Below are 14,432 nucleotides of genomic sequence, written 5' to 3'. Positions count from 1 at the left end.
GATATACTTTGCCGGCTGTGTTTTTAGTTTTTGGCGAAGCAATTTCATTTTTTGAGACCAAAAAACAGAAGAACAATGGCACTGAACAAATTGGCAATCGATTCTCTGGATTTAAAGGACAAGAGAGTCTTGATGCGGTTCGTATATATTCTACTTGTGGTATGATAACCCGTTGATCACGACATTTATTTGCACGAGGAACAGATATATTTTGAGGTGCACACTCGCATGTCTGACCTTGACTTTCATCAAGGACGGCTTGAATGTCACCTGGAATGAGGTTCTGCACGGGAAATTTTTCCTGGTTGATTAAAACTGTTGACTTATAATTATCAAATTGTTCTTTCATATGCGAAATGGTTAGTTCATATATTTTTTCTACTAAAATCTGTCACGAAGTCAATTAAGTTAGGTTAGATATAAAGTACCCAACTACAGTTGTTTGATGTACGCTCCCCTTTGTTAGATAGAACGCTAATTCATGCTGAGCAGATGTTGCATTTTATTAAAACAGTTAGGCTACTCGACATTGATGTAAAGATAACAGCACTTTTGCCACCGACATGCTGTTAAGATAGGGTGGATTGGACAGAAATAAATTCTGCTTTAAATTTTGTTTATAAAATTCAAAACTATTTTTTAATTAAAATAAAGCTACTGTAGTAGTAATAATTATCAGTCTGATATGGATACAGCATTTTTAAAGATTTGTTTCATGCAAGCAGATGTAGAGAGTACAAGTTGCTTAATTATTAGCCTTTGCTTATAGGAATTTCCTTTTAGTTGATTGGCTGAGTGCCAGGCTAGAGACCAATATGTCATTAGTTTGAACCACAGAGGTGGCATGGTGTTTTTTCTCACTCCATTCTATATTTTCATGTGTAACAGTTATTTTTATATTAACGAAAAGGAACCGAAGTTCAAAGAGGTTCATATAGTTTCATCCTTTAAAATTTCTATTGTAAACAGTCCATCACATATGACTCAAAAGCAGGAATACATTTATTGTAACACAATCGTTCATTTTTTTTTCACAACCTGTCGGGGTCAGGATAGGTCACTACACGTTATTACTATTAGCTACGGCAATTGACATCTGGCTAAATATACAAATGAGATATTTATGGATTGACGATTGTGCTTATGTTGAAGAAAATTATTCTCTGACTAATCAAAAGTTATTTACATGGTGAGTGAATTAGAAGTACAGTTGATAGCAAACTTTTGACTTTCGAACTACTATTAAATGTGATTTTGTCTACATTTCACAGGAAATATAATATTACCGGGTATCACTTTCACCAATGAGTTTGCATTTATATTTTTCTTTTTCAGGGTTGATTTCAATGTCCCCTTGAAGGATGGTAAAATAACTAACACCCAAAGGCAAGTGTTGATTTTACTGAAACCATACAAATTTAACCTTTCTGCTGGAGTTTTCATTGAATTAATTACAAACCAGTATAAAAAAATTAGTTGGCAACATTTGGAAAGAGTTTGATTGATATCAGAAATTTTCATATATTGCTAGAGATCATTATCAAATATTTTTAGTGTCTTCACTGGGATTACTAGTATAGTAAATTGCAAAGTTTGGGAATTTGGTTTAAATATGTATCAAAACTGTTTCATTGGGAATCAGGCCAATTTCAGCCCCAAAAAGATCTCAAAAAGCTGTGCAACTGATTCAGCTAAAGAGTTGATCTCTCTAGATTAAATCTCTATCGTTCCATTTTTGGTAGTACTGTTGCTTAGAACTTGAACCAATCCATTTTTTCTGTTTTACAAAGTTTGTTTATAATGATTTAACTAAATATTTTTTGAGAAGTATATGTGTTTTTGTGTAACAGAATTGTGGCAGCATTGCCAACGGTGAAGCATGCTTTAGATAATGGAGCAAAGAGTGTAGTGATGATGAGTCACCTCGGACGTCCTGATGGGCGTCGCCAGGACAAATACTCCCTCGCTCCTGTTGCTGCAGAACTAAAAAATCTTCTTGGAAAGTAAGTATATCATTTTAAAGCATTTGACATCAAGGACAGTGAATCATAATAGATGTGTAAGCTACTGATGTAAGAGTAGCTTGTCAACAAGGTTGGGTCCGTGATTGTTAGAAAATTAAAACATTAAGCTCTAGCAGTCAAGGTTCAGTCTTAAATTGTTGGTTAAATGCCAAGTTATATTGAAAATATAAACATCCTAAATACATCACAGCTTTCTTTTTTCACAACTTCGTGAATGAAGAACTTGGCTTTTAATTTGGTAAAAGTGTGATAAAAATGTAAATTTGGATAAAATGATAAAACACAAATATAGCAAAATTTAATCATAACCTGTAGGTTTATTTCTCCCCTGTGTCCCTTTTACTCTGATGAAGTAAATACAAAACATTCTGAAACATTCTGAACAAAGGGAAGGTGTACATGTTTCTGTTTGCGTTTTATATATAGAACTACAAATATTCATTTCAAATTCTGAATGCTAAGCATTTAAATGTCTCTTTTGTAGTATAACACTCTCTTCACTGGTCAGTTCTGAGTCAAGATATTTCAACTGTAGTGCATGCATATAATTTACTCTTTCTTTTTGAAGCTGATTATGATAACATACATATAGACATATAAAAGTGTTATTTTGGTGATTAGATTGCACAGTCTTGCCTTTTCACATAGCTGACCATGGTATATTTTCCTGTCCATACAAGAAAAGATATGGGGTTCACCTGTATGATTTCCCAAGGTACCCATAGTGACACCCCTTCATGCTTCCATACACAACAAGATCAACTACATATTTAAAATTGGTATAACATGTTTCACAATTGTTGTCAAATCAAGTCTGTATTTTAACATTTACATCTTTTTAGCAATTCAATTTTGGATTAAAGATTCAAAATTGCTTCACTCTTTGGGCTCGGATCCCAGTATTCTAGAACACCAAGTATTATTTCCTCTTTCGTTTAATAATAATCTATTCCATGCCTATTAGATTCAAATAAAAATGCTAATAAAATCTATTTCATTGTCCTGGGATGAGTCCAATTCTAACTCATGCTCTGAGTCAAAAATTTATGTCTTGACTTTCTGAGCATATTATAACTAGAATCTCATCAAATTGTGGTGTGGTAATTACCTCCATTTGTTTGGACGAAAATATATAATTGTCAAAAGTAGAATACCCTGAATGTATTCAAGTTTTGTTTTCAAGAAATGCACTTTCCTTCAATAAACTGAATTTGAACTGCTTTTTGATTTAATTCTCTTGCTTATTGTTATAGAGATATTCAGTTTCTGAATGACTGTGTCGGTGAAGAGGTGGAAGCTGCTTGTGCGAACCCTGCTCCAGGGTCAATCATTCTCTTAGAGAACTTACGTTTCCATGTGGAAGAGGAAGGCAAGGGTGTGAATGCTGAGGGTGTTAAGGTAATGTGGGACAATGTTTTAGCCTAACATTAGGTCATGGACATGTTTTGTCCATGGTCTGTGTGTTAATCTGTTCCATAGGCAATTCTTGTTACAGCTATTCCTACAGAATGTTTTCAGCTTTATCAAATTCAGGATGACAAGTTACCATTTCTCCGCCAGCACTGTCAATGAGTCACACACGTGTTCTTGTCCATTCCTCTGGAATACCATGTGTGTCCTCCTCAATTAGCGTCGGGATTGATGCTATTTTGAGATTTCAATGCCAACAGAAGGTTTTATAACATTTGCTGGAAATTTATTCAAATTCAGGATGACAAGTTTGTAATTAGCTGCTATTTTGAGATTTCAATGCCAAAGAAGGTGATCTTATAACATTTTGGAAATATTCAGACTACAAAGTAGTAATGAATTTTATACAGGAATGTTCGGGCCCCACATTACTTTACCAGATTTCTCCTGCAATAAATGAAATAAAAATACCTGGTAATTATAGCTTCAGGGAATCATATCATTAGGGATACAAGTAAGTCAGTGCTGTATAATTCTACAATACTATTTAGATTTCTGTAGAGATTGTTCCTTGGCAATGGTTCAAATCTACAAGGAGGTAAGTATTTTTCACAGAAATAGAACATTGTCTCTGATTATATTTTCAAGGTACTGAGAATCGTTAATTTTTGTGGGTTTTTTGTTTATTTCTTGGTTACTTGAAATACATGAATTCATATGTCCACTGTTACAGTTAGTACATATCTGCAGATTTATCAGGTTATATCAATCCACGAAATACCAGTGCTAAGGAAATAGTGATTTTTTGAAAAACCATGAAAAATTCAGTCCCTCAAAAATAATCTGATTTTTAAAGGCACAAAATAATGGAATTCTCTTCCAGATTGTATTAAAAGTATATCAAAAAAGCTTAAGTTCAAAAGCCAAGTGAAATGTCACTTTCAAAACAAAATGCAAGAGAATCATGATAGTTATTAGGTATATTATTGAGGGAAATACATTTGTAAATCCATTTTAAGGACCCCAATGGAAATAAACATTTTAACATTTTTTTTGGGAAATCCTAGGATAGATGTACTTTTGTCTTTATTAATAATGATAACTAGCTGATACATTAAAGATATAGCTAACAACTTATTTCTGATTATGTATAACATGTTATATGTGCCATATATTCATGTTTTGTATACAAATTTGCACATATTTATCCTGAATAAATTTATTATTATATTCTTATTATTAAATTTTCATTATGTGTAAAATATAGTTAATTTTACATTACCTTTTTTAACTTAATTATTTCTATCACATGTTACAAGAAGCATTGTGACTCAGGTCACCATTAAGGTCCTTGGCCTCTTTTATTACCAAGTTGCATTACATATTTCTTAGATTTGTATATTTTATACTACAGGTCAAGGCTGACAAGGAAGCTGTTGCAGCATTTAGGGCCTCCCTTTCAAAACTTGGAGATATTTATGTCAATGATGCGTTCGGCACTGCCCATAGAGCACACAGGTATTTTTATGTCAATGATGTTTTTGGTTCTCCCAAAAGAGCACACAGGTATGGTTATGTCAATGACGTTTTTGGTACTCCCTAAAGAGCACACAGGTATTTTTATGTCAATCATGTTTTTGGTACTCCCTATAGAGCACACAGGTATTTTTATGTCAATCATGTTTTTGGTACTCCCTAAAGAGCACACAGGTATAGTTATGTCAATGATGTTTTTGGTACTCCCAATAGAGCACACAGGTATGTTTATGTCAATGATGTTTTTGGTACTCCCTAAAGAGCACACAGGTATGGTTATGTCAATGACGTTTTTGGTACTCCCTAAAGAGCACACAGGTATGTGTATGTTCATAGCGCTGCCCATAGAGCACATAGGTATGCTTGTCCATGTCACTTAAGCACTGCTCATAAAACACACAGGTATGTGTATATTCATAGCACTGCTCATAAAACAAACAGGTATGTGTTTGTCAGTAATGTTTTCAGTATTACTCATACAACACACAGGTATGTGTAAGTCCATGTCACTAAAACTCAGCCCATAGAGAACATGTATGCCACTTAAGTATTGCCCATAGAACACAGGTATGGGTATGTAAATAATGTTTTTGACAATGCCCATAGAGCACATAGGTATGTATATGTCCATGATGCTTAAGCAGATATTTCAGGCCTGTCTACATACTGACTGGTTGTAGCTGGTCAAATATTTGATGTCTTATTGATGAAATTGAAAACTTTCATTTCTAAAACTAAAATATTTCTTTTTCAATAAAGCTGATACACCTTACTTTCACATTTCTTCTCAACAGCTAGTCATTCAAGTACCTGAACAACTTGGTTTTGATATTTGTTAGCCCACTATCTGATGTACTTGAATTGACCTGTGTCCCTAGTCCATTGTCTGTTTGTCATCGGTTGACAGCCATCAGTGTTTTTGTTATTGCTTTTTTTTGGGAGGTACTGGATGGATCTTTCTTGGATATCCTTTGGTTACTAGTTGTGCCTTTTAGATTGTGCCACTGATCAGATAAACAAAATGACCCATAGATAGTTGTCTTAATTTTTTTACTGTGAAAGTTTTTATCACTTTTTTCTTGAGAAATACTGGATGGACTTTTAAAACATTTGATCTGTAGGTTACATCCTAAATGTGCTATATTGATTTTATTTTTGATCAGAGATTTAAATTGGCCAACAGGCAACCATCTTGGATTTAGCATTCTTTCATACTCCAGTTATTATAACCATTTTCACTCACTGCACCCCTGGAACATTTCATGGCAAAATTAAAGGCATATGCATAGTAATTTGATTGATCTAGAGCAGAGTTTAGGAGAAAAAATCTGACCATCACAGACTGAAAAGTTGCTTCAAAGATTGCAAAGGCATGGCACTCAACTTCAAAGCCAGTACAACATATCCTTATGTGACCTGGTGATGTGTGTGGTGTACATCAAAGGATCAAATTAGTATTCTCATCTTATCCACAAGGCGTGGCACATAGAACCTTCAGCTTGGCTTTGAAATGTTCCACGGTGCAGAGAGCAATAGTGAGTGTAACCCCTGGAGTATGGAGGATGGGATTTAGCAGTTAAAGTTTTTTTAAGAGGAATTTTCCAATTTCAGAGAAAAGGGAAAGTTTAAAAAAAATTCAGATCAAACAATAGCAGAGAGATTTTGTGTTTATTCTCATTATTTATCCTATTTTATACCTCATTATTGCATCTATATATTCATTTAACCTGATGTGATATAATATAATGAAACTATGTCCAACAACTTCAGATGGTCGCAATAAACACACATAGGCAGTTCATGAAAATTTCTAAAATTCACCTCAGGAAATTTGTATATAAATGTCACACCTGTATTTGTAATATTCACTATTCTATGATGACATTGACAATGTTTAATTTGTATTCATATAGTTCTATGGTGGGCTGTGAGCTGTCTCAGAGAGCTTCAGGTTTCCTCCTGAAAAAAGAACTGACATATTTCTCCAAGGCCCTGGACAAACCAGTAAAACCTTTCCTGGCCATTCTTGGAGGGTAAGAACTCCAGTGAGCTTAATACAATGTAATACTGTTACTGATTCCATGTGTTTCCAGATCATGTTGGTATCATCTATACAGAATGTAGACAATGTAAATGTATTGTTTGATTTGGACAGGTTTTCTGATTATATAGGGATAACTTGATGACAAGGTCAATTTGTTAAGTGACAGTTCACTGTTACAGTAGTTATTTTTAATGACTACATAATGATTTATCTACCTACAAGTTCAGGAGCAAAGGACACATATTTCTCTAAATTGTCCCATTAAAATAGAAAAAATCACCATGTTATTAGGGAATATCCTTGTTGTTTGCTTGTTTTTGGCAAAAAATGTCCAGATGTTTTAAAATGCAGATAAATAACTGGGTACTACTTTTCACTTTTGTTGGAATTAAAGAGATTTAAGCCAATTTTCTCAGTACAAAAGACATTTCCTCTGTGTGAAAGATGTTTTCTACATATGGAAAACATTTTCTTTTCATAAAAGACATTTTCACCATGAAAAGAGAACATTTTCTACATGTGAAATACTATTTCTATGTATAAAAGGCATTTTCATCATGTAAAAGACATTTTCTCCATTTAAAAGGCTTTCTTTTTAACTTTTGGTAAAACAGTTAATATTTGAACAATTGGAAAAACAGACAGTACACAGTGTATTTGATCTTCATGAAAAAGATAAAATGAATAAAATTCTTATGATAATATATTTTTCATTTAAATATTCATAATGATTTATCATTGATATGGCATTCATTTCAAGCATGTGGTTGAATGAAGATGTGTGTTGAATAATGACAAATTTTGTATTAGGTAAACTAGATAAATAATTAAAATGACCCCAGAAGTTTAGGTTAAATAAAACATAGATTGTAATATAGATTGTGTATGCTTTTTTTAAAGGGCAAAGGTGGCAGACAAAATCCAGCTTATAGAGAACATGTTAGACAAGGTTGATGAGATGATCGTAGGCGGTGGGATGGCCTTTACCTTCCTTAAGGTCCTAAAAGATATGGAGGTGAGGCTCAAAAAGTACAACCAGCTGTGGATGTTGTGAGAATAAAAGTGAGGAGAACTAGTTTGTTCGTTTGGTGGGTTTATAACACACTGAATAGTCACGCAGGGTGCCATGCTTATTTTCACATTCTTTGGTATGGTTGTATGTTGTCAATGGTCATAATTATACATAACGTTAATCATGATGGTCTTGATTGTTGGAGGTAATGTACACTGGCATACAAGGCCTGCCTGTGACAGGTACATGGATGTGTGTGGGGCACTTATGATTCATTTGTCACTGGTGTATTCGTAATTGAGAAGAAACAACCATTTCATTTGGTTTAAAGAGTTTCTCTAGAAATGAGACACAGTGATGAATTTGAAAATTAAAAAGTGGAAAAATTAATCGGGAATGTTTCTATCTGTTAAATTTTTTATAGATTGGAAACTCGTTGTTTGATGAAGATGGAGCAAAGATTGTTCAGAAACTTGTTGATAAGGCAGCAGCAAACAATGTGAAGATCATTCTCCCTGAAGACTTTGTAACAGGTGACAAGTTTGCGGAGGATGCAGCTGTTGGTAAAGCTACTGTTTCATCTGGAATTCCTGCTGGACATATGGTAATCTTCTATTCATAACCTTCATTTGTCTGAAAAGAGCATGTCTTGAAATAAGCATTCTTAGGAATATTACTGCTCAGTGAAATTAAAATCCACTTTACCTTTATTATCATGCACTAAGCATGTCCGATACTCTGATTAAGAAATACTGTGTTGACACTTTGGATTTATTGTAGTGTTCCTTTCAGTATTGGAAAATCTTAGATATTGGTGTAAATAGGATGGGAATTCCTTTAGCAGGGACTGCTGAGTTTTACATTACTTGTTATTGCAGGGCTTGGATATAGGACCAGAATCAGCTACATTATTCTCTGAAGCAATAGCAAGAGCTAATACCATCGTTTGGAATGGGTAAGATGCAAAGTGATCATAACAAGGAGTCAAGGGTCACTTGATTCTAACATATCAGAATGTTAAGAAAAAGTTTTTTGAAATTTCTGACAATTTTGCCCAACCCATCAACTCCTTGGGGGTTAGCAAGAGTGAATATGTGCATACCCCACCCCTTAAAACATCATTATAAACTAATAACGCTTTCCAAATTTAAAATATTTCAAATCAACACTATGCAAATTATGCTCAAAAATGTAATGTTCCTAGATAAACTAAACTAAACTTTACCCTTCCAAACGTGAAATTCAGAACCCTGGGGGTGAAGACATTCACAAGGTAAAGCATCCATGAAGGATATTTGATTCTACCATGTTTGGGTGTTGAGAAGAAGAATTTTGAAGTTTGAATCAGTTAACCCTGTTTTGCCTTGCCAATTAGCAATTGTAAAGCATGGAAATAGTCATTTGTTGTCTCAAAAATAATTCTGACGAAATGAGTCAATACATACACAGAGTAGAAAGTCATTTGTGCATAATACTTGGCTAAGTACCACGTATGGGTCCATCATACATATAGTACTTGGTCTCTAGTGATTACCACTTTAATTATCCAATTAAAAGCTGACTCCTTAATTAGTATCATTATCCTAAAGCAGTGACTTACTTGTACACGTTTAACAAGTAGCGCATTTACACAAGACATGAAAACATGCATGTATCTTTAGCAACTATGAAAATAAAACCATCAAACCAGCATGAATTTTTTGACAAAAGTTGATCCCATTGATTCCAAGAGAAACTAATTTTTGAGCTTGTTTACTATAAGACTGTGATCAGGCACTTTGCTACTTCGCTTACCATATCTTGGTGTTGAGAGGGGATTTTTGAACTTTGAGTCAGTATGGCCCCTTTTAGCATCGTCTCTTAAGTCCCTTGGGGATGAGAATCATAAAAATTTGCAATCATTGTTTAATCTTTGGAGAGGGATGGAATTTCTTGAAAAACTTCATTGGAATGGGTGCAGGGGTTTTAAGAAGTCAAAAATGTTCAAATTTTATGAGGCATGTTAGCACACAAAATGTGATGCAGTAGGTTACTATGGGACTTTGTTTTAGATGACCTAACAATAACTGCTGTATTTCTTAATAACAGGAACTGTGATCCACATTTAAATACTGTTAGATTATTAAAGCAGTTCTTGCTAAAAGAAGATGGTCGTTATTAATTTTGGCCGGGGTTTTCATTCTAGTATAATTCAGTGTTAGCTGACGTCAACACTTGTCATTACAGTCCTCCTGGTGTCTTTGAGTTCCCTAACTTTGCTGAAGGGACAAAGACAGTAATGAATGCAGTGGTGGAGAGTACCAAGAGGGGAGCCACAACAATCATTGGTAAGTATACATACATCTATATATCATCAATGTCCGACAATATTCCTTCAGTAATCAGTCAAATCCAGGGTAAAGAGCCAAACTCCATTTATAGCAGTTTTGATTGCAATGATATTGTCCTGTTGTTACCCCAACTCCCTATATAAAGTCAGGTGATGGCTCTGTGGATGATAACCCTGTTTTGACAATGAGAATTATTTTCAGGTGTACAATTGATGTAAAGAAATCAAATAATTCAATCTTAATTTCACATCTCTAAACATCATATTTTGTATGGTGAGCAACTTGACCTGTATTGTTAAAATGATAGCCATTGTAGAACTCTCTTGATGCATCAAATACTTTTTTAACATCTGACACTGAAAAAGTAAAATTCATTTGAGTCAAATTCTAGTTTGTTCTCATGTACCTATTGTACTTATTGTTGTATTTATCAACACTGTTGAGGTTTACAGAGGCAGCTTAAATATTATACTGGTAGAACTACTCAGAATTGGAAATTTCTAAATTTGAATATTACTATTACAGGTGGAGGTGACACAGCAACATGTGCAGCAAAGTATAAAACAGAGGACCAAGTCAGCCATGTCAGCACTGGGGGTGGAGCCAGTCTTGAGTTACTGGAAGGTTAGTTATCAAGAAGTCAAATCAAACATATATTCAGGCCCTTCTTTTGGAGAATGTTTTGTCAACGATTGTCTCATCATGTAGCCATGTCGTACTGTTATAAAATCTTTGTTTTTAAACAGGTCTCACTGTACCTAGATCAAAGTGTTTTGTCCCAGTTATTTGTGTCAAAAATAGGGATACTGTATTTTCTGTATTCCCTGATTTTACAAATTTAATTGTTGTCTTCCAGGTAAAGTTCTGCCAGGTGTGGATGCACTATCAGATGCCTAGATGTCCTCCATTCTTCACATTGTTGAACTTTGACCTCAAGATAATGAGATTTTGCACAACCTAAAAGCTGTTCCATGTTAAGGGCAAGAGAATGCTTCTTCATAACTTTTGTTCACATGATCAGTACACATTCCTGGTGGATAGTGAACATGTGGAGATGTATGCAGAATTTGCTTTAATATGGTAACCTCCAAGTTAGAAAGGCTTGGCTACCAGATAGTTTATATTTGAAGTTATCACCCAAATGTTAAAGCTTGGAAGCTAGCTGGCAAGACTCTTTGTCATCTTGCTAAAGACTCTTAGCTTTCAGCTATTATTTGAATGCTTTAAACTCTTGGGTCACTGAAAAGTTTGTCACCATAGGAATACTGAGGGAAATCACTGGTACCACTAATTCCATTCTGAAATGTCAGGGTCTAATCTATTATTAATATTACAGCTATGAAAAACACTTTACTTGTCTTTTTAGGAGTATTTGAAAAAGATGTATGGTTTAAGAATTAGTATTTAGTATAAATGGGTTTTTTTTTGCTTTATTTTAGTTTATTGAAATGCAACACAAATCGTCCATGGCTGCTGAATTTTTCAACATGTAGCAATTCTTGTCATTTGTTGTAAAATTTATGTCTTTACTTTGGATGTCTATTAAGTACTGTCTTGGTTAATAAAAGCACAACCAATCTAATCCTATATCCTACAGTTCCACCCTTGATCTATTCTGCATGAGAGCAGGACTCCTGGAAGTATGTCCAATCCTAGATCATGTTTATCAGACTGGAAATTGTCAGAGTGAGCTTTTGGTGATTTGGGTAAATTAAAGTGTACATTGGAGTGGCATTATCAAAATTAAAAAAACATCTGGTTGTCTGTAATAATTAAGTAATAATACATCAAATACTGTTAGAGAGTAACAGGTTCTGTTTCCTTGCTTCATATATTTTAAAAGAGCAGTCAATAGTTGTCAAGACACTCCCCTTACACATATACAGAAATAAGTGCTAAAAGACTGTCATTAGTACATGCTGGCTGTTGTATGGCATATGTTCTTTGCGGTTTTGACAGTAAAAATTACCTCCCTTGAACCTTACCTGTCGTACACAACAGATAGAGGTATCCCTTGTATATCATTGTATAAAATGATACAGATTTTGTCTTGTTTGTTTTGCTTAGTATGTGTATATATAAAAACATTTAAATAATAATTTATTATTTATGATGTCATATTAAAATAAGATATCAATAAAATATTCTGTCATATTTTGTACAAATGTTGTTGTTGGAAACAATTTCAACTGAAAGGAGCTATCAGCCATATATTGCTGGTCCAGAAAGGAAACAAGTGAAATTAGTAAATGCAAGTCTGTGGTATATGACACATGGGATAAACTAGAGTTATGTCCCTTTGTGATAGTAAAACTAGCGTACAGCTAGGTAGTATAAGTGGATATTAGACCAGTGAATACCATTAACTGTGTACTACACAATCCTACACAATCGTACATGTCCGAACATCAAATATTTCATCTAACAACTAGTATAACAATAAACCAGCTGGTCACGTCCTTAATCACCATTAAAGATCGGCCATGGGGAGTTAACAAAAGGAGAGATGATATCATACATCCCGTGTAGTCAATGTTTACTTTTATTGGAATAATTGTAATGCAGTTCAATGAATATAGCTGATATATTTTGGGTCAGGGCCAGATGTGATTGATTTAGGATTATTTTACACCAGCACAAACTATAAGCTTAATAGATGACGTCATATCGTGTCTGTCTTGGGATGATTCGATATATGACGTCATATTGTGTCTATCTTGGATTATTCTATATGTGACGTCATATTGCGTCCATCTGAGATGATTCGATAGATGACGTCATTGTGTCCATCTGCGATGATTCGATAGATGACGTCATACTGTGTACATCTCCCGACAGGCCACAATAATTCCCAAACATCATTAAGGTAGACAAACGCCCATAACGTAGGATTATGTATTGACTAAAGAATATGGACGACGGAAGAATTTTGGTGAAAGTGCACCAGTAGGTAAGATACACAGCACGTTGATGACAATACATACATAAGCGTCCCATGGTGTGTACAAGTTTATTCCATTCAACCTTGATCAGTAAATGAAAGGTGTAAAAGTCTGGAATGGTTTGAAGTGTGTTTAGAGAATGGTTCAGAGAGTATCATAATCAAGCAAAAGAAACAGCGAATGTTAACCCACAAAGGAGTGTTTTGGAACCGACTCTCCTCATTCATTTGATAATCTGTAATAGGTGGTGACTAACTTACTAAACAATAAAGATGACCCGTCGTACGCCATTCAGAACAATCAGGGTAAAATATCTCGGCATGGGCACAACCACATCAGCACGGTTTGTTTCGCAGCTTCTTGAGACTACCTCCTAAAGGTTTAACAAAGACTTTTTTCAAAGTTTCAATTCAGGCTTTGACTGAAATTTCATTATATTATTTCTACTCGGATTACCAGACCCTGATGTCGATGTTGGTTTCAAGTCTGTCGAGGAGGTCTGAGCTATAATCGTGAAAACACAGCCAAAGTAAAACGTGTTTGACACCAGTTCTATCAGTAACCATAGTTACCTCTGACACGTGTTTCTTTCTGTTCCGTGATGAATAAAAAAACAGGGTTGTCGACGTCACACGGTTAATGATTCTTAGATTTTGAATGTTGTTTGAGAAACAAACATTTCACAGCAATCATGCTTTTTACTTTATCTGTATAATACTGTCGATTTATTCATTTATCCAACAGGTTTTCCGTTCGCTATTACGAACATTCGGGCTTTTCAGCATACAAGCTGGAAATAGAAGGTCAGTCAGATTTAAAGATTGTAGGCTTGTGTAGGCTTTTCAGTATACAAACTGGAAATTGGTCATTTAGATTTATAGGTTGTAGGCTTGTGTAGGCTTTTCAGGATACAAACTGGAAATAGGTCATTTAGATTTATAGGTTGTGGGCTTGTGTAGGCTTTTCAGTATACAAACTGGAAATAGGTCATTTAGATTTATAGGTTGTAGGCTTGTGAAGGCTTTTCAGGATACAAGCGGAAATAGAAGGTCAGTCAGATCTATAGGTTGTAGGCTTTTGTAGGCTTGTCCACTATAAATCTAAGCGACCCTCTTTATCCGTTTCATGATGTAC

General features: G+C 34.5%; 1 protein-coding gene across 1 annotated transcript; it reads left to right on the top strand.

Annotated features, from left to right (window-relative positions):
- Positions 1 to 12,510, top strand: LOC132562209 (probable phosphoglycerate kinase). The gene is made up of 12 exons (XM_060226940.1): positions 1 to 137; positions 1,336 to 1,386; positions 1,851 to 2,003; positions 3,278 to 3,422; positions 4,849 to 4,952; positions 6,884 to 7,003; positions 7,915 to 8,029; positions 8,451 to 8,630; positions 8,905 to 8,981; positions 10,253 to 10,353; positions 10,882 to 10,980; positions 11,213 to 12,510. Exons 1-12 carry the CDS (start codon positions 76 to 78, stop codon positions 11,251 to 11,253), a joined length of 1,248 nt encoding a protein of 415 aa, XP_060082923.1. The 5' UTR covers positions 1 to 75; the 3' UTR covers positions 11,254 to 12,510.
- The last annotated feature ends 1,922 nt before the right edge of the window (positions 12,511 to 14,432 follow it).

Source organism: Ylistrum balloti, unplaced genomic scaffold (genome assembly GCF_031769215.1).
Source record: "Ylistrum balloti isolate Yb309-2 unplaced genomic scaffold, AGI_CSIRO_Ybal_v1 Utg371366, whole genome shotgun sequence".
Taxonomy (NCBI): Eukaryota; Metazoa; Mollusca; class Bivalvia; order Pectinida; family Pectinidae; genus Ylistrum; species Ylistrum balloti.
Note: the sequence above shows the minus strand (reverse complement) of the source record. Positions and strands in the feature narration are given on the sequence as shown.

Bases quoted from the DNA above. Each gene is read 5' to 3' on its own strand.
- LOC132562209 (XM_060226940.1), top strand. From the start codon at position 76: ATGGCACTGAACAAATTGGCAATCGATTCTCTGGATTTAAAGGACAAG. The intron at 3,423-4,848 runs GTAATGTGGGAC...TTTATACTACAG, and splicing joins TGAATGCTGAGGGTGTTAAG to GTCAAGGCTGACAAGGAAGC. The intron at 10,981-11,212 runs GTTAGTTATCAA...GTTGTCTTCCAG, and splicing joins CAGTCTTGAGTTACTGGAAG to GTAAAGTTCTGCCAGGTGTG.